Source organism: Dreissena polymorpha, chromosome 14 (genome assembly GCF_020536995.1).
Source record: "Dreissena polymorpha isolate Duluth1 chromosome 14, UMN_Dpol_1.0, whole genome shotgun sequence".
Taxonomy (NCBI): Eukaryota; Metazoa; Mollusca; class Bivalvia; order Myida; family Dreissenidae; genus Dreissena; species Dreissena polymorpha.
The window spans coordinates 21898188-21926079 of record NC_068368.1 but is presented as its reverse complement, the minus strand read 5'-3'; the positions used below and the strand labels follow the sequence as shown (position 1 = coordinate 21926079).

Below are 27892 nucleotides of genomic sequence, written 5' to 3'. Positions count from 1 at the left end.
CCAAATAATGCGACTATCAACCGTTAACCTCATAATAGTGTGTGTATTTATTGACCTGGCGTGGCGAATTAACCTCTGACTTATGCAAATAATGGTTAGCACAAAATACAACCAAACCAGTGATTTAGTTTTATTATCACATTTTTAATGCCGTATCGTTTGGTTACACGTTGGGAATTTTCTACACAGTAATGCGCTGGACCGTGATATCCGCCCCGCATGGTCAATAATACTCACAATATTGCTTTATAATTTAAATTTTAAAAAAGGTTACTTGAATATTCTTCAAATGGGTATTTAATCTATTTCAATCCTTTAAATACTTAAAACTTTTTGTAAATGTTTTTTTTTTTCAATTTTGATATTTATATTTATTTTGTCCTCAATTAAAAAAGAGATTTTAACACATTTATGATGAAATCTGAAGAAAAAGCGGCTCTTGAGACAATTGTTTTGATCGGCTGTTAAGAAAATTTGTACGTTGAAGTACAAATTGTACTTTGACGTACAAAATATATACTTGAAGTGTATTTCATTTGGCAGTGGCTAGTCGTACGACCCCGTACGGCTAGACAAGAGGCTATCTGTCACGGCCTCGTACGGGTAGACAAGAGGCTAGCCGTACGGCTCTGTTCGTATAGTCCTTTCCACATTTGTATGTGTTTGAATTTTTTAATGACATCATCTGACCATGCATGTTCCTAGATTTCAAAATAAAGGCCCTGGTCTGACACATCGGTAACATTACCCTTACAGAAATGAAAAGGTTGCCGCGATGTAGCGGCAATGTTTCGGCTACAAAGCCGCTACCATTTTTTGAAGCCACAACTACAAAGCCAGAAAGTAGCCAATAGTAGCCGCTAGCGGCTACCTTGTGGCAATCTAATTGGCTAGTAGTGGCCGCTAGCGGCTCTTAAAGCCACTAGCAGCTCATAGTAGCCGCTAGCGGCTCATCATAGTAGCCAGATGCTGGCCAGAACATATTCTTATACAAAAAAGTGCAATTATGAGCAAGATGGTAGCCACAACCAATACTTTAATATTATCTTGAAAACACAAAAGTCTTATAGTAGCCACTAGTGGCTCTTAGTAGCCAGAAGGTAGGCACAATTGTAGAATGCCATCATAATTTTTGTATGATGTCATGACATCACTGATGATGTCATCAGAAAAAATCAAAATAGCTGAAGAATCTGACAAACAAAAGAAGTTACTGGGAAAGTGTTAGTCATTGTAAGTAAGCTGTGGTGGTTAATACAGTTTCAATTGGTGTATATTAATGAAAAAACATGGATTTGGAAATAAAAACCTGAATTATTGAAATATTAATATGATTATTCATACCCTAAAAAAGGATGTCATGTTTTAACACTGAAATTTTTCTTTAACATTTGATTAGGCTAAAAACAAAGGTTTTGAATAAATTCATGTTTTAATTCATGTGTTGAAGGTTTGATCTATACTTATTTATTATAAGATAATTTATTTCTACATTTCAATTGTTGCTGCTTTTAAACAAAAGCAGTACAATTACATGTATCAGAACAAGATTAATTTTATCTCTGGATAATTTCAAAAGGTTGTCATTATGTTTTAATTCTAGCTGTTGGGCTGGCCATTTGTCAAGTCAACATAAAAGACAAAGCAATCCATATATATTATTTCTAAGAGGGTTTCTGATATAAAAAAAATAATCATGTTGCAGTTTTTCAGATTGGCCCCACTTTCCTCAGCACAGGTGTCCTAAATGGTCAATTTTTTTCTGAACATTTGTCCTAAATCATGAAAAAACATTCAGACAGCATGTTATTGTAAGTTAATAACTAGTCGAAACTAAATTCAATTACATTTTACTTCAAATAATTAACACTTTATAACTATAGACTTTTAGGAAGTTTTAGTAGAAAATGCATTGGTTTGCAATGTATAATAATTATGGTATTGTAGGTTCATATAGTTCATGGCGTCAAGGATTGCAATCATTACACTCTGGAACAGCAGACGATTTATTTCATAAATCTTAGAGCAGCAGCCAAAACTAGCAGCGGCAACCGAGCCGCAACTAGTAGCCAGAAAGCTCATTTGCATACGAAAAACAACCTTGCGGCTACCAAAGCGGCAACTAGTAGCGGCAACCGAGCCGCAATTAGTAGCCAGAGAAGAGCAAGAACTAGCAGCCGCAACATAGCCAGAACTAGTAGCGGCAACCGAGCCGCAACTATAGCCAGAAAGCTCATTTCATACGAAAAAACGAACATGCGCTACAAAGCCGCAACTAGTAGCGGCTACTGAGCCGAAACATTGCGGCAACTGAGCCGATAATAGTTGCCGCAGGGCCTAAAGTTTCGTAAGGGTTAACATTAAACTGTTACCAGTCTTCTGAAATTAATTTTTATTGAACTATGTAATGAAATCTAAATCGGGCAACTGATTTATCTTGTTTTAAAAACAGTCATAGATCAGTTACTAGTGTGGTCTCTCGGTAATGACCCATTTTTGCTTACTTGTCACAACCTTAAAACTTTCCACACTTCTATAATAGGCTTAGCAAATCTGGATTTAGGGGATCTTCAATGGTACATTTACACTTTAGCTCTGTCACAAGATTGCTGGTAAATTCAAGTCACATATTTCAATCAAGGCCATGTCAAACTCAAAGTGTCAAAGACAAATGAAAGATGCATTCATTAATTATTGTCCCATTGTTTACTACTGCTGTGAGTGTTTATATAATATAACTGATGACCATCATGTCATTGTGAGAGAAAATTCACATTATCTTAGTATATCAGGTTGAGCAGTTTTTTAGATAACAAAGTTTGCTTGTTTTAAATGTCACTTCTGGGAATCAAACCGCAGTTTTCCGCAGCACAACTTTCTGCAATCAAAGACGACACTCTACCCACTAGGCTTTTAGGACGATATGTGAAATTTTTCGATCTCTCGTCAGAGCAATCAAACCGAAAATTTAATCAATTATTGCAGACTCGGTATTATTGAGTCAGTTCATGAGAGATAATGGAAGATGCAACATCTCTCACGCCCCGGGCAACGCCTTAAGCAGTATTCACTTCTCAGCACGAAAGTGCTGGAGTCATTGATCCCGAGGGACCAGAAAAAAACACTTGATTAATGTTCGAAATAAAATCATTTGATTAATGACAACACTATTATTTGAGCCAGGTCACAGGGAAAGGACAGTGTAATCAGTATCCAATTAAACTATTTGTTATTGTCAGAAAACCGCTTTTAAGCAAACAACTTTCAAGCGACTGCAGGCTGATCTAGATCCAAACTGGCCACAATCACCTTAATGTCTCTTTTACTGTGACACAGTTCGTTTGACTTTAAAATGATATCAAATACTAAAAGAGAAAGAAGAAATAATACAAACCAGTAATTTGAACAAGTAAAGACTTTGTAATCAATGTTTTCAGGACAGCTTGGTGTCGAAGTTGGTGATATGCAAATCCCATGTGATATGTTGATATCGGATATCATAGTCATTCAATAAGTCGCAAAATGCTCGAATACAATTTCCAAAGCAAAATGTGACTTAAATTGAAAACTAAAAATAACAATTTGCTGTGTCCAGCTGTCAAGTCTTCAGATCCAAAATTAAGTCCCGATTCACATCGAATATATCCTTCGAATTCAATCCAATGTTGACATTAGCGGAGATTAGTTAATAAATAACTCATATAGCTATCCTAAATGACCATTTCTCAATAGCCAAAAAAGCCGATGTACGCTGTAAGAAAGCTTTGAAACGAAATTGAACATTCTCTCATGGACGCGGCCATTGTTGTCGACACGAACGACAACTCTGCTGGAGAATGTGAGTCGCACTAAAACGAGGACCAATCTGAGGACGATATAGATTATAAATCATAATCTAAATCGTCCGCAGACTGGTCCGCGTTTTAGTATCTGCCGGAGATGTTATCAATGCTAATGAGCGAGGTATGCCGATTAGAAAAACTGCGCTATCTCAATCGGACTGGCTCGGTCTTTTACATAGCTTGCCATTGTGAAGAATTTTTTCATGGTATATTAACCTTGACTCGCTGCTGAAAGCAGCATCGTCAAAAAGCGTTTACGGTCGAATCAAAAGCTTATTTAAATGAAATAAGGTCTTTATTTTTGTTTGTTTTTTTACTGTAAATCAGAAATATTAATTTCAATTATAAATATAAAGTGAAATTGCATAAGACAGGAAATAAAATCTGCAAACGAGTCTAAATCTTTACCTCTATTTAGATGAGTTTGAACATCATGCTTAACTTAATGTCCACACATGTTTAATTCGAGTTTTGTGTCTTTCTGAACCCTGAGTGTGAGTAATAATATGGGTCGTGCTCTGTGAAAAGGGGGTCAATGCATGTGCGTAAAGTGTCGTCCCAGATTAGCCTTTGCAGTCCACACAGTATAATCAGGGACGACACTTTCCACCTACAGTTGATTTTTGCTAAGAAGAGACTTTCTTGAAACGCAAAAGATCATAAAAGTGTCGTCCCTGATAAGCCTGTGCGGACTGCATGGGCTAATCTGAGACAACACTTTACGCACATGCATTAAACCCCTTTTTCACAGAGCAAGGCTCATATGTCAGTGTGAGATTTGAGATGTTAAAGGAGCTGATGGACAGTCTCAATTATAAACGTTCCCAATACTCAGCTGAGTGGGAGCTCAGATGCCGCTGTCTGAGCTAAGCAGAACTATTGAAAATGCCCTGATATTCTAAGTATTTGCAATCAACATGCACTTTTTAACTGAACATAACACGGTAGATGATATTAAACTTGAGTAGTAAAAGCATATGAAATGGTAGAAAATTTATTGCGTTTATATTTGATATGAAATAAAGGGATCACACTAGCAGTCAAGTAAGCTAAAATACCCCAGAAGTGTGTTGAATTTGACTTTTATGAGAGGTTCTAGAGTTTGAACATCTGTTTCAGTCCGATAAATTGACTGTTTTGCGATACGAATGATCTAAATTGTAACTCTCGCCGTAGCCACGTTTGTTTTGCTGTTGAATTAAACAGTTTTGTGTCAAACAGCGCTTGCACTGTCGTAAATTAGGCCCTGCGACAAACATCTACTGAACTTATATTTTCCGGTGTTATTGAAAGTGTATACTTCAACGTATGATTAAAGGAGATTGAGACGTATTTCATTGTAAGTTATAGGTCTTTGATATGAATTGAGATGAATAACTGGTCAGAGGCAAAACAACGATTGTATAATAATAACTGCATCATCATCATCATCATCATCATCATCATCATCATCATCATCATCATCATCATCATCATCATCATCATCATCATCATCATCATCATCATCATCATCAACAACAACAACAACAACATCATCGTCGTCATCATCGTCGCCGTCGTCGTCTTCGTCGTCGCCGCCGTCATCGTCATCATCATCAGCAGCAGCAGCAGAAGCACTCAAAACACAACAAAAACTTAAACAACGAAGAATGACATAACAATAGCACATTTAATCATCATACAATGTATTCTCTCAACTACAAACGATATGAAAAGCGATTTCTTGCGAAGTTGCTCTATTCTTATCGTTTTTACCCATTTATGCCAAGTGGATTCTCCCATCCTTCTAAATTGGATCAATTGATTTAAAAAATTAGGGATGATTAGTATATTCATTTCTATACAATATTTCTTACAGAAATTCCTATAAGCAAACAGCGCATACCCTGATGAGACGCCGCATCATACGGCGTCTCATCTGGGTTTACGCTGTTTGCAAAGGTCTTTTTTCTAGACGCTTGGCATAAATGGGTTAAAGAGTGTAATGGACAAAGCAGAGTTCCAGGCGAGTTATTTCTGCTTGACTTGTTAGAACAGCATATCTTGCACACACTATTATGTAAACCAAATAGGACTGTATACGTATTTTTTATTAAAAAATATTAAGATAATCATGTTAACTAGAATTTAAAAGCAAAGAAGCTGTCTTTCTATTGTTTCTTTTTAGACAAATAAGAGGGCTATCGAGGTACAGTACCCACTTAAAGTGCACTTGATTCCGAGCAGTGAATGGCATTGACGTTGTTCTAATTGAAACTGCAAAATATTTGTATCGTAACAGTAAGAATATAATGATTTTCGGCCAATACAAATATTTGGGCGGTTTTGGGGCTGGCTATTTGGTCAAAATCAAGTTTTTGTTCCCCTTAAATCTCTAAATCTTCAAAAATAGTGTAGTTGGTTCGTCTGATTATTGCTTTCCTAATTTAAAAAAACAACAACAACAAAACATTCACGCTAAAACGGATGTTCAAATAAATACATCTTCCAATTTTTCCCCAATATTCTTTCTTTAAACGTTTATTTTGTGAATACGATCGACAAGATCAAAAAGGTTCGAATACGAAACCTTACACAACAACAAAACGTTTAGAGTCGGCGAAAACAAATAGATTCGTTAAGTGGAAACCAACCGTTGTTTATACCTAATTGTCACGTACCTGAACATCGTTGCTTATTGGCCTAATTGTCACGTACCTGAACATCTTTTCTTATCGGCCTAATTGTCACGTGCATGAACATCGTTGCTTATTGGCCTTATTGTCACGTACCTGAACATCGTTGCTTATTGGCCTAATTGTCACGTACCTGAACATGGTTGCGTATTGGCCTAATTGTCACGTACCTGAACGTCGTTGCTTATTGGCCTTATTGTCACGTACCTGAACATGGTTGCGTATTGGCCTAATTGTCATGTACCTGAACATGGTTGCGTATTGGCCTAATTGTCACGTACCTGAACGTCGTTGCTTATTGGGCTAATTGTCACGTACCTTAACATCGTTGATTATTGGGCTTATTGTCACGTACCTGAACGTCGTTGATTATTGGGCTAATTGTCACGTACCTGAACATCGTTGCTTATTGGGCTAATTGTCACGCACCTGAACATCGTTGCTTATTGGTACAAGCATCGAAAATTAGCTTTTACAATAGCAAACGCATCTATAAACGTCATAAACGTATCATGAATTAAGTGTTTCTAGTTCAAACATACATCGAATGGACTACTGAATTAGTTTTACAGACACAGAAAACACTAAGTTTTTTTCTTTAAAGTTGCTTTCTGACATGTGTTTTCGAGATCTAATGATAATGTCCCGAGATGGGTTGAAAGATGTCCAAATATCAAATTATAAATCCGAAAGTCCAATGAAAACAGACAATATCTCATACGGGGTTTTGCCGATATTGATCTGTTTTCAAATCTTTTGTATATAAAAATACCTGACAGTTCGGTAACTTTTCGTCTTTGTTTTTAGAACGTCGACTGTTTCCGCGACATCGGATTTCGAAATCTCGACACGTGAGAAAATAGCCCGCGGGAAATGCATGCGCGAGATTTCAGACGACTTAGCCAGACGACAGTATCAATTTTGTTTTTTTTTACGCACTTTTAAGTTGAGAAGTGTCTTTTATTTTTGCCCTTTGGTATAATTATAACGCGGTACGTTGACCGAATGAAAAATTAGCGTTCAGAAATAATGGTAACAGTAAGTATAAATATACTACTTCTACTTCCACCACTACAACAACAACAACTACTACTACGACCACTACACCTACTACTACAACAACTACTACTTCTACAACTACTACTTCTACAACAACAACTACTACTACTACTATTACTACTACTACTGCTAATACTACTACTACAACTTCTACTACTACTACTACTACTACTACTACTACTACTACTACTACTACTACTACTACTACTACTACTACTACTACTACTGCTACTACTACTACTACTACTACTACTACTACTACTACTACTACTACTACTACTACTACTACTACTACTACTACTTCTTCTTCTTCTACTTCTACTACTACTACTACTACTACTACAACTACTACTACTACTACTACTACTACTACTACTACTACTACTACTACTACTACTACTACTACTACTACTACTACTACTACTACTATTACTACTGCTGCTGCTGCTGCTGCCACTACTACAACAACAACTACTACTACTACTACTACAATAATTACTACTACTACTACTACTACTACTACTACTACTACTACTACTACTACTACTACTACTACTACTACTACTACTACTTCTACTACTACTACTACTGCTACTACTACTACTACTACTACTACTACTACTACTACTACTACTACTACTACTACTACTACTACTACTTCTACTACTACTACTACTACTACTACTACTACTACTACTACTACTACTACTACTACTACTACTACTACTACTACTTCTACTACTACTACTACTACTACTACTACTACTACTACTACTTCTACTACTACTACTACTACTACTACTACTACTTCTACTACTAATCTACTACTACTACTATCATCGTCATCATCATCATCATCATCGTCTTCGTCGTCGCCGCCGTCATCGTCATCATCAGCAGAAGAAGCACTCAAAACACAACAAAAACATAAACAACAAAGAATGACAGTAAAATAACATATTCAATCATCATCATCATTAGCAGCAGCAACAACAACAGCAGCAGTAACAACAACAATAACTAAAACAAAGAACAAAGCTTTTCGAAGAGTTACAAACATTATTTTCTCAGAAATGGAGTGCAAAAAGCGCGTGACAGTTACAAAGAACGGTCGCACGAGTTGTGCCGGAAGGTTGAACTAATGAATATCACGGACGTCTGATCATCTCTCTTGCTGTCCCTGACTGCCCAGTGGTCAAATGTCAGACATTAGCTGGAATGTTCCTTTACAAAATCTTGTTGTAACGGAGAACACCTAGACTCCAAACTTATAAAAGCTGTGTTTATACGTTGTCTATTATACTATTTTGTTATTCCCGGTGCATAAAAGTAATTGATGGGTAAAGGCAGTATATTGTAGCGTTCCGATTCTGACGAGTTTTGGCCATGAATATAATCGTATAGAATATATATTTATTTCGAACAAATTTGCAATTTACTTATACGTCTATAGCTATTAATTTAATAAATACGCTTAATGTGAAGATTGTATTGATATTTTATATTAGAGTAATGCAGATATTTGGTTGAATGAATTGTGACTAGATAGGACAATTGTGATGGTCTAAAACAAGTATACGATAATTTTCAAGAATTAGAATATTTTTGTAGATCCTTGTATTCCTAGTTTATTTGCGTTTTGAATTTTGCAAACTGGATTTATATTAGGAAAACAATATTACTTTATTTGCATATTTCTATTTTCCATTGTGTATAGTCGAACGCACACGTGTCTATTTCTCCCCCTGTTATCGATGCTCATGCTTATGAATAGGCTCGATTTCTCGATTGGAAAATCTGATTTTTAACGCATGTATTTGGGTGTCAGTTTTTTTCGAAAGCCTAATTTAGTGAATTTAGCGAACACTACACAAAACTGCAGGAGGCAAACCCTCGCCTTGGCAATTCCCTTCAAGATTACCAAACACGACCTGTCACACACCGCTAGCGCGTGCCAATGTTCGACCGAAGCGGATTACTCTAATGTTATCGACATTTTTGGAGTACTTCGTCTATTTTAGTTATGACACGTATGGAATGTTGCAAAGATATCAAAACATCATTGAAAATCCCTGAAAGGTATTTTAAGTGTATTTCACTTCATTCGCCTTGTAAAAGTTGATGGCATTTAATGATATAAGTTAAAAGAAATGATGATAATGAAATTGACACTTAATCAATAGATATATGGTAGGGTCCGTGCACACAATCGCATGCAACGGTTGAGCATTTATAAACCAAATATTGTGTTGTGCTTTACATGAAACATTTGAGCGAGCAGACAATAATTACGGAGGGATTGCGGCACAAATTGATGATATTGAGTATAATAATGAATACAAAGACAGTTGAAACGATACCCGACAGGGCTTTTATTTAAAAGCCTAATCTTATATACGCGACAAAATTAACCCATTTATGCCTAGTGGACTCTCCCATCCTTCTAAATTGGATCAATTTATTTCCAAAATAAGGGATGTCTAGTATTTTTATTTCTGTATTTAGAATATTTCTTACATTAATTCCTTTAAGCAAACAGCGCAGACCCTGATGAGACGCCGCATCATGCGGCGTCTCATCTGGGTCTACGCTGTTTGCACAAGCCTATTTTTCTAGACGTTAGGCATAAAGGGGTTAACTTGCACATGGGGCGGACTTTAAACTATGTAGGGAATGACAAGAGGGCTCAATCAGGATTTTCCAATGACATGCGCGCGTCGAAATAGTCTTCGACAATCGAACCGATTGACAGTCTCCAACTTTGAGCAGACAGTGGGACTGAAATGTGCAGACACAGATTATAAATAACAAAGAACGACGTCGCCATGATGCATCGTGTGCTTTGGCTTCAGTCCATATCCATAATCACATCTGTCTAAATAAATCCATGTACAGCATGACTTGAAGGTCAATTATTGCCAGGTTTTGAGTTTATTTACTTTTTCGATACAATGGAAAAAATGAATTTTATCTTATTAACATGACGTAAATATTTTGACGTTACAAAAACGCTTCCACCACCAATCTCATCATCAACAAATAATACAAATATTACGCACTTGTTTTACATGCACTACAACAGTTAATGTTGCTTTTGCGCATGAATACTTAACACAAAAAATAATTTATAAATATTAGGTGTTTGACATTTCTAAATGCGAGAAAATACTGTTGCGCCAAAAGAATTGAACATTGTGTTATTATACCGTAATAAAATCATCCTCCATTCACATTGCGATTTTCTTAACCGTTCGGGAATATTTTACTCGCCGTATTAAGTGTTTTTTTTTTTAAATTTGATCAATCTGTTGATTGCCACGACCCTTTGAACAAAGAAGGAAAGCCTAGGCGTAAGATAAAAACAACACACACATATAAAAATATGCAGAACTGTATTCAATTTTATTATGAATCTTGCATACAATATATGATTGTTTTTGTTTTAGTAAATTGTGGACTAAAATAAACGAAGACTTATTGTCGGAAGATAATAATGATACAACATTTAAAAATAATGCAACAACTTAAGTTTTTCTCCATAAATGGTTTTAAAGTGATTGTCATATAGAATAGAACACTATTAATGTTAACCCAAACACAATCATCATACTTTGATAAAATCAATCAATTGTCGGTTGTACGGACTTTAAGCGCGCGGCCACGATGGTTTTGTACCTAAACAAACTTTTTAATTGCTGTATAATTTTTTGCTTGTACCTTATTCGTGTATCAGGGTAACATATATTTAAAGAAGATTCCCCCAGTAGACAGAATGTACTTTACAACAATGTCAATCTCACTTTGAAGACAGACCGTGCTGATCTCTTCTGGCAGCGCCAATAACAGCACGTTCTGTTGTTGTCATATTCCATTATTGGCGTCGCACTGACGTGCGGCGACTCGTATGTAATACGTTTTTTTTCGCTTATGGGAGGAGAAGTTATTTTACGTATCAATGTATATATTTTTGTTGTCAGAATATCTTGCATTGTGGTGATTTTTTTGTGTAAATTAGAGTAAATAAGTACTCTCATTTGTGCCTATTACATTTACTACAACATTTATTGCCAATAACGCAAAGCTAATTCTTTTAATTAATAACTGATCACAGGGACTGGGCAATAATAAAAGATCACAGAAACTGGGCAAATACTCGAACCGGTGAAACTTTCTGGTTTTGTATAAAAACAAAACATAATCAAAATATATATTTATTTTGTGTTTTTTCTAACAATAGCGCAGGCTTTTGCTGTTCGAGTTTAGGTTAACGCGTATTTTCTTAAATTTTACAAGACGACAGCGATTACACGGTTTATTGCTTTATTGATAACCGTTACACTACAGTCACTTATTAATATCTTAGTTAGAAGGTGATTTTTCAAGCTGTTCCGTAGTGTAGTGGTTACACGCTCGCTTCACATGTGAGAGGCCCAAGGTTCGAGCCCCAGTAGAATCAAATTATTTTATTTGTGTTCTATTGTTTTGATGTAGACATTTTAGTTTAAATTAATATGCTGTTTTATTGTAACCATTTTTTGTTTTTATTTTGCCCATGAAACATATGTGTGAGAGGGTGGGGGGTTCGTAAACACATTAAAACTTTTACAGTGTTTTCATATCAATGAGTACTCAACCCCTATCGTAAATGAGCAACGTAAGAATGAGTTCAGAATCATCTCCCTTTGAAGTTGAGAAAAATATGAAATTACGCTTACAAGATGAAGCAGATTTTTTAAGTCCTACACAGTTCTGTTCCATTAATAAAAACTGCTAACGGATGCCAGTCAAAAAAGGAAACCAATGTTAATAAAATGAACTATGAAATATTTGGGGGTTACAACACAAAATCACAGATAATGGTTATTTGGGGGTTATAACACAACATCATAGATAATGGTTATTTGGGGGTTATAACACAAAATCATAGAAAATGGTTATACCAGTATCTTTTTCTATTTTGTTAAAAATAATTGGCCAATACATGTATATTAATATTTACAGTAGAAAAAAATCGTTCCATGTAACTTCATTGAGTGCCTTTTACACTGAAATTCCCGACGCCTTTTGATGCGTTGCCTCAATACTTATATTGTTGAGGCCTGAAACAATTGTGCATGCATCGACTGTGTGATTCAGCTTTCTACAAAGTGCATTTTAGTGTTAACTGGTTCGGTAACTAGGCAACACAAGCTTTTAACAAACAAATGCATTTATTATAAGCAATATAATAAGCACTCGTGTACATTTTTTTACAATCTTATTTAATTAGTCATTTCAGAGTCACCATTTTATCAGCACTGAGGGCTAACGGATATGTGTTACGTTAACTAATTATGCCTAGAGTAAAGAAAAAAAGGCCTTGGCAAACAGCGTAGACCCAGATAAGACGCCGCATGATGCGACGTCTCATCAGAGTCTGCGCTGTTTGCTTAAAGGAATTTCTGTAAGAAATATTCTAAATATAGAGATAAATATACTACACATTCCTAATTTTGGAAATAAATTGATCCAATTTAGAAGGATGGGAGAGTTCACTAGGCATTAATGGGTTAAACACATCGGAAATGACTTTCACATGACTCGGATTCAACTGCAACTTGACGTATTAGACGCTGTATGTTATCTTTACTGTATCGACGTAAAGACTAAATATGTGTTGTTTATTTCAGTTGGTATTTGACGATTCACCCAACACCGCCCTTATCGGAGCCATAAGTGGTTTCCTGTCTTCATTGAATAATATATTTACTTTGTGAAATTAGTAATCAAAACGCCGACGAACATGTAGATGGAATTAATCGAAATGATGTTTGTTGTAAGTTTTTGCTCACCGGCTTATAATTCAGCGGGCTTTAATGCGAATCAATCATATAGTGATAGCGTTATCCAACTGAGTTTAAAACAGGCATTGGCGATAGACATGTATGGAACGCCATCACTGTCTTATAATACCAAAATTAGGTCCATCTGACTGTGCATGAATGCCTGTAACCATTATATATTTGCATAATCACAATATGTAAATACATAATGTGAATTTATACAGATAAAGCATTAATATATAAAGATATACTTGTCTTATATATAGATAAAATGTAAAAAATATACAGAAACAAATGTATTATACACAGTTAATCTTTCATTGTATAAAGGCATTATTTCTTTATATGAAGGCAACAGATCTGTATATGAACGTAAATCGTTATGTTATAATGATAACGAATATGTTTCATTATATATAGGCATAACTTGTTTATATAAAGGCAAAATACCTTTATATAAACATAAATCGTAATTATATAAACACATATCGTCTTTATATGCAGATACCATTTGAAAAATACGTTAAAATCTTAAACTAATTGATTTAGCAATGTTTTGTTTTTATGCCCCCGCCATGAAATGGCTACAGGGCCGGGCATATAGTGTTTTCCCTGTCCGTGTGTTTGTGTGTGAGAATGTGCAAAAACTCACAATGGTTTCGTGTCGGGTCAATAACTTGCACGAACACAAAAAAAAATAATTAAGGTGGACAAATTATGTCACCCTCATATGGGGGGGGGGGGGGACCGGACATATTGTTTTTGTGCTGTCCAGAGATCTGTCTGGACGTCTGAATGGCTGTTCCTGGAACCTTATCAGCACTTCTTCTAATAAACCTCTGAAGGCATTTCAATGAAACTTAGAAAGAAGTGATCAGCACTAAGCCTAGTTGTGCATTTTGTCAGGAATTCTTATTTGAGTCAAGGTCAAGTTCACAAGATAAAAAAAACATAATTTCATTGTCAGCACTTCTTCTCAAAAACATATAAAGGGAATTCAATGTAACTTGGTCAGATTGAAAGTAACGTAAATTTTCCGGTGCGTGCAAAAATATTTAGCTTGTAAATTTCACTCTACAGTAGTATTATAATAATGAAAGCACTTTATATAATGATGAGTGACCAATACATAAATAACGAATAGATGCAATAATTCAACTATCAGCTTTATAACCCAATGGGTTGCTGATAGTTGCAATGCGCTCTCTCTTGGCCATGGGTGCAAAATGTTATCAACAATGCAAGGGTTAAGGAACACTGAAACTGCAAGAACTTATACAAGTTTAGCTGTCGTAACCACAAACTCATGCGAATGGTACCATTAAAGCAAGCAATAGTTGCTTTTTATTGACTTCGTCTTTCTTTCGTACTTTTTATCTACCATATTGGATCAGTTCGCAATTTCCCGAATTAAAGTGTCGCTGTCGGCTAGCGCATTATACCAATTGTTTGCACAACGGGTGAGGGACGAACGACAACTCTGCTAAGAGCTTGCGATTACACTATTATTGATGCTATGGGTCCGTATTCACCGACGTTTTGGTGAAAGTCTAAATTATAAACACAAACTTAAGAAAATAAATAAATCGAAATAACGTTTAACCGATAATAATTGTCACAAAACGATCACATCAACATTAGAAAACTTTACTTCATCAATGAAAATAACATGTTACAGCATAAAATGAATACATCTACATTGAACATTGAAACAAGTCTTACACGTCAAATGGAAAATATGCTACCATATTAATTGGTTCTTTTCCCAGCGCTGTGTATCCCCAATGACAAAGTACTTTGGAAATTATATTTATAAATATCAACAATGTCATGCACACATGTTACAACCTGCCAGTTAACAGTGAAATAAGCACTAATAGTACTATTCGGTGTAAGTGTTAATTATAGACACACACTTACTTGAATAAATCAATCGAAATAACGCTAAACCCACGATAATGGTCACAAAACAATCAACATAAAGAGAACTTCATAATAGTTTGTCCGGACACGCTCCAAAACAAGTACAGCTTCGTGAGCATCTGTTACAACAAATGCACAACTGGCAAACACAGTCTTCACATGTGTCGTCTTGACAACCATCGCCTTGGGCCGGAATAGGATTCATGTCTTTAGTTCTTAGTTCCTTCAGAACGGTACGTCTGACGCATTCCGTCCCATTCACCATGGTCTTCATATCGTCATCGCAATCCTTTATGGACCGCGGGTACGCGAAAACTACAGCAAGAGCGGGATCTCCATCCCTACCGGCTCTGCAAATCTCCTGCCAGTAAGCCAGGATAGAGCGCGGTGCGCCCCAGTGGACCACGAGCCGCACGTCCGGAATGTCGATCTACCATCACATAAAATAAATGTCATTGTTGAGTATCAAGATTTACCTTTTTTAAATAAAAATACATACTCATGTTTTAACTTGCTACGATATACAAGTTTAATTTATATGGTATGGACGTGATTGAGCAAAATGGAATAAGAGAAACTTTATTAACTAAGTAAATAAAAGTTTTATAGAGAAAAAAAATGTCGAAGTGAATTATAATCATTGTGAAAGTAACTTACTCCAAGCCCAAAGGCGACTGTTGCCACAACGACGCGAACTCTTCCGGCCCGGAAATCATTTAGAATCCTCCCCTTCGTGGCGTCCGTTGTTGAAGATGTAAACATTTCAACAACGCGGTTGCAGCTACGGTGCTCCCCGTCGTAGGACGTGTCACCGAGTTGAATAACCAACCATGACCACACTTGATATACACACCTGTACGACCTGAAATCGCAAAAGGAAGATCTTTTTGACATACATGTAATATAAGATTATTTGGTTATAGGAACACAGACATAGAAAAGCATATTAAACGTCGTTACAAATTTCAGAAACAGTTTAGTTTACCCAATTACAAAAATCTTCACACTATTGTACATAATACATAAATTTTAAACAAACAAGCCAACATTCTGATTAAAACAGAATTGAGTTGAATTAAAAGTACACACTTGCAGAATATTATAGTCTTGACCAGTGTGGGTGTTGTCTGAAACTGTTGCAGCAACCACATCAGCTCTTCCTCAGCGTGATCAGTCGATTTTCTACCGCCAGTCGAATATTCGGTCTGAAGATTTTATCATACAAATAATATCATAATTATAATAGTTATAGCATTGTATTTAATTATCTGGGTACACTTTTACTAATTTAACTACTAACGCAAATATCTGACGTACACAGGGAGTTTTATTAAATTGTATGTTATTTATTTTTCAAAGACTACTACCAATTATTATCAAACTATTAGTTAATTAAGAAGCATGCGTTGTATTATAAATATGCGCACCCGATCAGAAAACGTAAGTAGCTTCTTTAAATAGTTCCCAGATAATTTTAGGAATTGCCTTTCCACTTACATAGTGACTTTCACCACCAGGGGATTAGGACGGAGTGACGAAGAATATACAGAAAACCAATCTCAGGACATGTATTGCAAATGTCGTTAACTTGAACACAAAATCTAAATTAGTCTTAATTAATGCATGACAATGTTAAAGGCATGAGTTTAAAGCACACATGGAAGGCGACATGAAAAAAATGCCGGAGGTGAAATGGTAGTGTTTTTTTACAAGCAACTTTCTTTTAATAGCGTTCTCTTAGTCGCGAGAAGGGCACTTTCCTTTCTTTGCAAAAGGTCGTTAGGCGCGGAAAAAGTTAACTGTCAAGTGAACGTGACTCAGATCCCAGCGCACGATTGACTGACCCGTTACACAAAATTAGGCAACTTATTGGCACAATTCCCCCCGATTGATTGACCCGTTATGCAAAATGAGTCAACCAAATGGCACAATTCCTATCCGCCCTGCGTTTTTACATAACTTAGAACCAATTTCGATTCATAAAACCGTTTATTAGTGGATACAGTTTTATTTATACGACGTTTGCTGTTAATTGTAATTATATAAAACTTACTGCTAAACATTAAATATTTGCTGCGAGGATTGTGGTATTTTGTCTCATTTACCTGTCGGGTACTACGCCGACGGATAACGCATCGTCGGACAACAGCAGACCTTGGTGTACATCCTGCTGTACATTCTCTGTTGCTGTGGCAGTAACTGCAAGCAAGGGTACATCTGTCAGGCTGCGCAGTTCCCCAATTTTGTCGGAACTCTGGTCGGAAATCTTCGCCCCTAATAATGTTATACTGTTAATAAGTACAATTAATTTTTGTTTTGTTCCCATATAGAAAAATATTTAGACATAATTGTGTTTACATATCGGTATAAAAAACCCATAAATACCTATAACGATGGGTACATAAGTATAAACCTATTATACATAATTTAACACGACGTCTAATTACATAAGTACTGCTAAACAAGACACCTGATCTTCATGAGTACTGTGTACACGTAATGCTATATGTATTATTCGCGTATCGTGTTTCGTATTGACGACGTTTAGTTCTTTTGTATTAAAACACGTACCATTGCGACACAAAATGAGCTTCGTCAACGGCCAGCAGGCATAGTCTTTCTTTCATCTCGGGGCTGAGGATGAGTTTGCGCCAGGTTGGGGATAGCAGGGCTTCCGATGTGGTACTGCAGCGTAGACTGCAAGAGGGCTGATAAGAGGGCTGCCCGTAAACCGTACGCCGATGCAAAATTCCGGTATACACAGAGGCTGGTTTGGGAAGGCCTCATCGATCTATGTCGGAGAGACGCGATACGTCACAATGACAGAAATACGATTGTGGAATTCTGGAAATCAGACTTGTTGCAGTTCTTTCTACGCAACCATCCGAAGTACATTTTACTAGGTCATCGACTAATATCATGTAAGCTTACGCAATTACTTGACTACTATTTACGTCCCACGATGGTTCTACTTGTACGCTTTTAAACAACATCAACATACGTATATATCATCTTTGTGCGTGGGGCTTGGGGGCGTGCGTGTGCATTCAGTTCTTCTCAGATGTCCTTAAACAGTACCTAATATACCTTTCCAGCAATCAACGGATGGTTGCCAGAACGTCTGAGAAATGACCTCATAAGGAATCGAACCGTCAACCTGCGAGGTGGGATCGGTAACAACCTGGAGGCGGACCTTGTCAACGAATTCCTAAATCGAGAGTTTAAAGGTAATTCAAATATAAAACGTTTCTGAACGAATGACATTTGGCAGCATGCTATTTAAAATATCTTAGAGTCTTGCTTATACACGGACCCAATTAAGTCAAAGTCTATGGAGATATTCTATATCTTTTAATAGTTATGCATTTTTATTTTATCTATTTAATTAATAAAAACGACCGTGCTACATTTGCATTGTTATTTTCATCAGAGGGCATTAGCTCGGTTGGAGCCAGAACGACATCGGACACCCTGGAGAGCCACGGAAAGATTGCCGGTGGCTTCTCCAGAGAAGTTCATGAGTCTTACACCAACCTTGTCGAGAGTGACGTCAAACAGTTCTCCGAGAAAAAAGAATTCCGCCGGGAAGAGGACTTAAATGCCATCGTCACTTTTTACAAGCAGAGAATCTATGCAGAGTCGTCGGGACGAGGTCCCATAAAACATTTACAAATATGCAAAGCGAAAAACGATTAGTATCGCGGAAAACGTTTCTCATATTGTTTTGCATATAATTCTAAATTATTATTTGTATTGTGTTACGTATAATGTTGAATATATTTCTTTCCGCAACATACTGACTTTTTTATTTTATATTATTTATAATTTTACTACGTAATGTTACACAGCTTAAACAAAATGACCGCCGTTGTTCATTTAATTATATAACGGATATTCTGATAGTCTTCTCGTTATATCAAACAAAGTATGAAATGAAAACATACTATCGTAACATATTGACATGACATGAACTAAGTTTACCAGTTTATTATTACACTCACCACATTAACAAATGCGATATGAGGTATAATAATACCAATACAGACAAAATACAACACATACAACGAAAATATTAACAAAACAAAACATGTTGTGTGCCGGATGTCTAACGTATACTGTTCAGAACTGCATTCAAAAACTTGCCTATATTCAGAAGTGTTATGTAGCCTTAAGTCGACAACGATATCGAATATTCGACACAGAATAACCTGTTTCAAATTTCAATATAGAAATGCCAACGTGAATAGTGTGTTGAAACATCGTCGTGTTTTTATAGGGTGCATGCAAACGATAACATCCGTAGGTTGCAATTCAGGTAAATTTAACATGTTTATGAAGTTTATTCATTATTTTCCTCAATTTGTCTCGAACGACGTCTGTTAAGTGAAGCGCACGGATTCGCTGCGCTGAACTGCACCCATGTTTATGAAGGGGTGCATATGGACTGCCAGAGCGGCCATAGCAAAAATTATCAAAGGCTCTGGCAGTCCGTTTATATGGACTAAAATAACGAATAGCTTCGTATATTTATGTCTGAACTTCATAGAAATATTAAAATACATAATATCTATGTATCGAGATATAATGCATATATATAATTCAATTGTATCTGTATCTCTCAATGTTTTATGTACATATAAGGATCTTTTATATTTATTACATAACGATTTATGTTCATATAAATATATTTTGCCTTCATATAATGAAGTAATGCCTTTATATAATGGAAGATTATCTGTGTATAATACATTCGTATCCGTATATGTTTACATTTTATCTATATATAAGACAATTATATTTGTTAATGCCGTATCTGTATATATATTTAAATTTTGTATTTATATATTGTGATTATGTATATATATAATGGTAACAGGCATTCATGCACAGTAAGATTGAGGTAATATCATAAGTATTGGTATTATAAGACAGTCAAGGCGTTCCATAGACATGCGTTTAAAGCGAGAGTATACGATTTTGTATATGTGATAAATTGTAATATATTGATAAAATATGTCACATCAACACAAAATAGGCAATACAAATTAAACACTTGAGACGAATTTCATAAAACGCAACAAAGACAAAAGCGCCCCTTGCCGATTGTGACGTACATATTTTCTACAATAACCGAAGCATTCGTCTTTTTATTAGGACCAGAGTTAGTGTTCGTGTGTCGTATGAATATATATCGTTGCAGAAATTTAAAATGAACCGTTAAAGTGATATTATGGGCATTTTTCACTGTTGAATTGAGCTGAAAAGAATTAACAGGTCAAAAGCGTAACTTAAAATGTGGTTACTGACCAATTATCTGCAACTCATCTCGCTACCAGTTGTTTATAAAAATGTATTTTATATTATATATTTTACGTGACCCACCCAGTCCTGTAAGCCGAAATGATCCGTAAAACAAAATTGTGTCTTTGTGTCGTATGAACGAATCTGCACTAAAACTCAATTTAGTATCACATCGTACATGCATGCTCAGTTGTCAAACGAAAGTACGGTTGATATTCAAATGCATTATTTTTCTCTTTCCGGGATATTGTTTTAGTATGGTGATGCTGCATTAACAAATATAAGTGTATATGAAGTGAAAACACCGAAAATAAACAACGGTTGCGATAGAAACCTATAAACTGTTAGATGCCCTTTAAACTAAGTTTAGATTCACATCGTCCATGCATCATATACATGCTGGCGAATTAGACTGTACAGCCTTTTTCGATTTCAGAATTAAATATCTTGCTTATTTCGCATTTTTCGACACATGTGCTTCTTAACATTTATTTAAATTTATATTTAAATATATATATAATTAGTTTTAACACATTTTATATAAATTCAACATTTGACAAAATCGTATAATCTCGCTTTAAAAGACCAATAATTCAAATAAAAACTGGCCGTTAAGTACTTGCAAATAAATATGTTGATTGACGATTCTGGAAAACGATGTCTGCAACCATAACAAAAATGTAAATAATTCCAAATGTACTTATCATAATTAGCCAATACAAATTAAAGTGATATTATGGGCATCTAACAGTTTATAGGTGTTTATCGCAACCGTTGCTTATTTTTGGTGTTTTCACTTCATATACACTTATATTTGTTAATGCATCATCAACATATTAAAACAATATACCGGAAAAAGTAAAATAATCCATTTCGTTTTGACAACTGACGACAGGAATAATTCGATTTACGATGTAAATCTAAATTAAGTTTTAGTGCAGATTCGTTCATACGACACAAAGACACTAATTTGTTTTAAGGATCATTTCGCCTTAGAGGACTCACACGTCATGTCAAATATCGAATATAATATATATTTTTTATAATAAACTGGAAATAAGATGAGTTGCAGATATTAATTGGTCAGTAACTATATTTTAACTAACTTTTTTGACCTGTTAATTCTTTTCAGCTTAATTCAAAGTAAAAAATGCCCACAATATCACTTTAAGCATATGGATGATAATTATCGTCCACCACTCTATGTTTTAGTACGCTCATCTTCGATTTTAATTTCACTGAATCACGACATCGTTCAGGAATCAACGCGCTAGATTGTGGCTTTAAAATCCTCCATGTCAACTCTCGACATTCCCGGTGTTATCATTATAGGCAAATAAAATCAAAATATTTTCATTTAAACGCGTGAAGTGGTTGATTTTTGGACTACCGGAGGATTAAACTCTCGACAGCGATGAGTCGTGACGTCCATCGCAAGCCATCGCCGGGAGGTACACTGGAAACATGGAATTAAGACCGCCTTGAATTTTGTTTTAGACTGCACATGTTTTAGTTGTTAGTCATTTATTCTGAGTTTTCCTCATAGGTCAAAATGGGGTTTGGGTTGGTTTTAATTTTGTTTTTTTTATGGCGGGGAAGTAGAAGATAATGATGACAATGCTGCTGCTGCTGCTGCTGGTGGTGATGATGATAAGGATGATGATGATGATTATGTTGATGATGGTGATGATGATGATCGTGATGATGATGATGCTGATTACAATAATAATTATACATTAATAATAATAATAATAATACATGTAATAATAATAATTATAATTTTAATTATTATTATTATTATTATTATTTATTTTAAGAAATGAAAACTTAATTTACACGGATACCTTATGTAAGTGACGTCTTTTCAATACTAAAAGTTCTTGATCTAGCGGGATCAAATAAATTCAGACGCGGAATAACACAAAAGCTGACTTGTCATAACAACTTAACGTAACAAAACACAAATGAAAATGCAAAGCAGTGTCTCACAATTCAAAAGCAATATCCATATCACGTAAATCATACATTTTGTATTTGAAAGGACCTTCATAACACCAACGTCGACGTTTCATTTTGAAAATTTAATAAAATTTCTCCGCCGATAAAACAACGCGGCTGGGGGTATTAGCAAACGGGTTATCGATGAAATAAATAACCTCATATATGATACAATAATCCAATTGTAACTGTTAATCTATCAGAACGCTCAATAAATTGGCGAGGAAGCCTTTGAAGTTGATATTATAGATTCAGCGACTTTGTTTACCGTCATCGGGGGTAGTGGTGTTGATTGGGCATTATGGGCTGTCCAACGTTTACGATTTTTTTCGAGATTCCAATTATGTTAAGAATGTTGGTTAAGTATTTAAACAATGCTTCGTGTGTTGCAAAGTCATTTGATATTGATGAACGTGGTCGACTTTCTGCTCACTTCTGCAATTTTTTTTTTACTATTAAAGGTTTTTAAACGTTTTTTTTTTACTTTTCATCCAATCTCTTCCCCCAACCACGCTCAGAATCTATTAAAGTAACATTACTACTCAAAATCAACGAAAATTTCGTACAATATTTCGTAAAATAAAGCTAAGCAATTAAAAAGCATTGTTCCTTACGGCCATTGCCGAAATTTCAACGCCGGATGTGGTCTGGTAAAATAGATGTTTGTGGATACAAAATGCTCGTTTTTATTATGGTTTTATTATGGTACAATTTTAGTGTTCGTGTGCCGTATGAATAGATATATTCGCAAGAAATAAACATGGAATTTAGTGTGACCACAAATAAATAAAAATGAGCATTTTGTATCTACAAAAATCTATGTAATCATACCACATCTAGCGTTGAAATTGTGACTATTGCTATAAGGAACACTGATTGTTAATTTTACGAAATACTTTACGAAATTTTCATTGATTTTGAGCGTTTTAGAGACTTTAAAGCAGCAGACGAAGCATTGAGCTATACATAAACCCTGGTGTACGTTAAATATTTCGAGAATTGTTATTGCGGCAGTTAACATAGTATCCATATAATTTTGATTTTAACCCATTTATGCCTAGCGTCTAGAAAAAAAAGGCCTTGGCAAACAGCTTAGACCCAGATGAGACGCCGCATGATGCGACGTCTCATCACGGTCTGCGCTGTTTGCTGAAAGGAATTTCTGTATGAAATATTCTAAATATAGAACTAAATGTACTAGACATCCCTAGTTTTGGAAATAAATTGATCCAATTTAGAAGGATGGGAGAATCCACTTAGGCAAAAATGGGTAAAAAGTCTTATCCTTGTGAGCATGACATTAGCTCGCTCCTATGTCGGAGCTAAGGAATACATAGTTCACGAACTGTTGAACAGTTAACTTTAGAAGAATCCTAAATACGCGCGAACACTCGAACGCGTAAACAACACCCACATATGCATCGATTGTAGCGTTTTCGTTATTACGCGACCACCCAAATATATTAATTACGTCCGCTCTGTATCCGCAAAACAACCGACAAATTATCGTCATAAACATGCCACTCAAAGTGAAATAAAACTGAAATTAAACAGCTCAAAGTACCCCGTAATTAAACTAAATGTTCAGAGTGGTACAATGAATAAGGAAATATGTTTAAGCAAAAACGTGAATAATAAGTTACATTAAAGTTAACTTATCCGCCCATAACAGTTTAGAATATGATCGGTCTAACGGTTTGGTAAAAGTAATTGTATACATCACTAATAGATGCACCAATTTTGTGATAACCATATGTGTTTTGTTCTGATAAAACTGGGCTTAATTCATGTGCGTAAAGTGTCGTCCCAGATTAGCCTGTGCAGTCCGCACAGGCTAATCAGGGACGACACTTTCCGCTTTAATGGTATTTTTAGTTTCAAGGAAGTCCCTCCTTACCGAAAATCAAGTTTAGGCGGAAAGTGTCGTCCCTGATTAGCCTGTGCGGACTGCACAGGCTAATCTGGGACGACACTTTACGCACATGAATTAAGCCCAATTTTCTCAGAACAAGACACATATATTCACCAAGAAAAAAATCAGCTTCACCAGCAGAAAAACTTTAAAGGGGCCTTTTCACAGATTTTGGCATTTTTTAACGTATTCATTAAATGCTTTATATCGATAAATGTAAACATTGGATCGTAAAAGCTCCTGTAAAAAATCAAGAATAAAATTTAAAAAAGGAAAAGAACATTGCCCGGATCAGGTTTCGAACCAGTGACCCCTGGAGTCCTGCCAGAGTCCTGAAGTAAAAACGCTTAAGCCTACTGAGCTATTCCGCCAAGTACACATACTTGACGTATTTAATACCTTATATAAGCAATCTTCGTAGTTTCACAAAATTTAACGACAAAAACAGAACTCTCCAAATTATTCAATATTTTCGCGTTGCAACGCTTTATAATTTTTAGGTTTTAAAATCGTCAAAAGATGCATATAATGGCTATATTAGACCATGGTAAATGTTCAGTATTACTGTTTCCTCAAAAATATCATAACTAAAACGAAAATTTGCGAATCTGAAACAACTTTTTTCAATTTTGTCAATTTACCAAAGCGTGAAAAGATCCCTTTAATACTCTATGCGTTCCAATCAACAAATTGCCTAAAAGTGAGATAAACGTCACACGCACGCAATTTCGGAACGGTCGAAGCAAGTAATGTAGTGTCAAACCGGATTTTAGTAGCTCCCAACCCATAATTATTTAAAAAACATGTAAGTGTTAATATAAATATATCACATCATATCACAATTTCAATTAAATAATACATTACAAAAGAAAAACCATTTACCTATAAAAAGGATGGATGCAAACCAGAGTACACGTAGCATTAAAAAACTATCAAAAACAGCTACATCTCGTCGTGGATGCAAATTATTTTGAGAAATAGCATTATCTAGTTGAATATTCGAATCATCATGTAAGTTTTGCCTGTAAGTAAATACACTACAAGGTCATGAAAAACATACTAACATGCTTTAATGTCGATTTAGTAACAGAAATTGTCAATGATATTTACTAAACGTTCTAAAAACATGAACACTGTTTAAACTTTAGGACATAACAAATCGAGAAAATAAATTATTATAAACGTGGCGATGCGTTCAAATCGATACCATTAAAAGTGCATAATTTAAAGTACATCCCCGTGCATTCCCAACGTCAACAAAAAAGAACATATCGTACTTTAAATAGAGCTGACTGATGTGGGGTGTAGTATTGTGTTATTGTTTGCGTTTGCATTAAATATGTAAATATATTGACATAATCGATCATATAGTAGCATGACCTCTTGTGACAAATGCACAGTGTTTACATACACGTGTTTCCAGAATGCATGAACTGAAGCAAAACACTCCACGAGATTAAAAAAAAAAAATCGTTAACCCATTTATGCCTAGTGAACTCACCCATCCTTCTAAATTGGACCAAGTTATTTCCAAAATTAGGGATGTATAATATATTTATTTCTATATTTAGAATATTTCTTACACAAATTCCTTTCAGCAAACAGTGCTGGCCCTGATGAGACGCCGCATCATGCGGCGTCTCATCTGGGTCTACGCTGTTTGCCAAGGTATTTTTTTCTAGACGCTAGGCATACATGGGTTAACAGAAAATTGTGTTGCTTTCTTAGAATGACCACATAATTCGCTCAAATTTAGTTATTATCTCATGATCATACTATTCATCTGAACACCTGTTAATTTAAATTATCATTTAAAAAATTAAAACAACACATTTAACGAAATATGATATGCCTGTAGTCTTATAGCAACGGCTACTTTAACGTTTGATACAATAGTACGGACTCTGGGTTTCTATGATTACGATTAAGATCTACAGATTCTGTTATTGGGACTTTCTGCAATAGCGTTACACACACCAGCTACTAGTTGCAAGTGCTGCCACATCAGGCGATAATGATTATATAATAAAAGCTAGTGTTAAATAAACACTGACAATTTTATTCGCCAAAGTGTGCGTGAGCATCCTATTGAGTTTAACGAGTGTGCTGTATCGAAACAGCTCGCCTTCATCTAAACTAGATTAACTTAGTGTTATACTTACGATTTTGGATGCAACGGCATGGGGTAAAATCGCAGCTCAAACAAATCGCACAGACTTAAAGAGACCTTTTCACGTTTTGGTAAAATGACAAATTAAAAAAAATCATATTCGCAAATTTTCGTTGAAGTTATGAAATTTGTGAGGAAACAGCAAAACTGAGTATTTAAAATGCTCTAAAAATGCATAGTATGAATTTATTGACGCTTGACTCTATCCCGCTCAAAATCAACGAAAATTGTGTAAAGTATTTCGTAAAATAAAGTTAAACATTTAAAAATCAGTGTTCCTTGTGGCAATTGCAGACATTTCAACGCCAGATGTGGTCTGGTAAAAAAGATATTTGTAGATACAAAATGTTCGTTTTTATTATTTTTTTGCATATTAATTCCATTTTAATTTTCCTCAACAATACCTATTCATACGACACATGAACACTAACATGATACCATTTTAGTGTTCGTGTGTCGTATGAATAGATATATTCGCGTTAAATTAGAATGGAATTAATTGTGTTATAAATAAATACAAACGAGCATTTTGTATCTACACAAATCTTATGTAATCATACCATATCTAGCGTTGAAAGTGAGGCTATTGCTATAAGGAACTCTTATTGTTTATATGTTAACTTTATTTTATTAACGAAATACTTTACGAAATTTTCGTTGTTTTTGAGCGTTATAGAGGCTTTAAAAACCTGAAACTTATAAAGCGTTGGAACGCAAAACGAGTGAATAATTTGGAGAGCTCTGTTGTTTTAGTTATATTTTTTATGACACTTACGAGGATTGCTTATATAAAGTATAAAATACGTCTTTCATATTAGCACGGATGGTCGAGTGGTTTAAGCATTAGACGTTTACTACAGGGGTAAGTGATTCGAGACCAGTGGAGGGTAACTTTTTTTTAAATTGTGTTTTTACTGGAGTTTTATGAGATCCATTTTTACATTTGTCAATATGAAACATTAAGTGACACATACTTCAATATCTGCCAAAATATGTGAAAAGGTCCCTTATTTTTTATAATAATACGGCGACATCGTACTATAACTATCAACGTATTTTTGAAAAAAAGAAGCTCAACTTAAGACGACAAAAAGATATTAAAAGCAACCAATGCAAAGCGATACTCACAATACAGATAATTAAATGTCTGAATACAGGTATATTGCGTCCCTTAAAATATTAAATTTTAC

The 27892-nt window shown here is 35.2% G+C and overlaps 1 protein-coding gene across 1 annotated transcript in view; it reads right to left on the bottom strand.

Moving 5' to 3' along the window:
* The window catches only part of LOC127857221 (ATP-dependent helicase wrn-1-like), a 21475-nt gene extending 3527 nt beyond the window's left edge, over window positions 1-17948 (bottom strand). Inside the window, exons 1-5 of the mRNA XM_052393636.1 lie at window positions 17893-17948; window positions 17486-17609; window positions 16411-16526; window positions 15979-16183; window positions 15499-15751 (exon numbers count right to left, since the gene is read on the bottom strand). Coding sequence (XP_052249596.1) covers window positions 15499-15751; window positions 15979-16183; window positions 16411-16526; window positions 17486-17609; window positions 17893-17948 — 754 coding nt within the window. The remainder of the gene's footprint in view (window positions 1-15498; window positions 15752-15978; window positions 16184-16410; window positions 16527-17485; window positions 17610-17892) is intronic.
* Between the last annotated feature and the right edge of the window lie 9944 nt (window positions 17949-27892).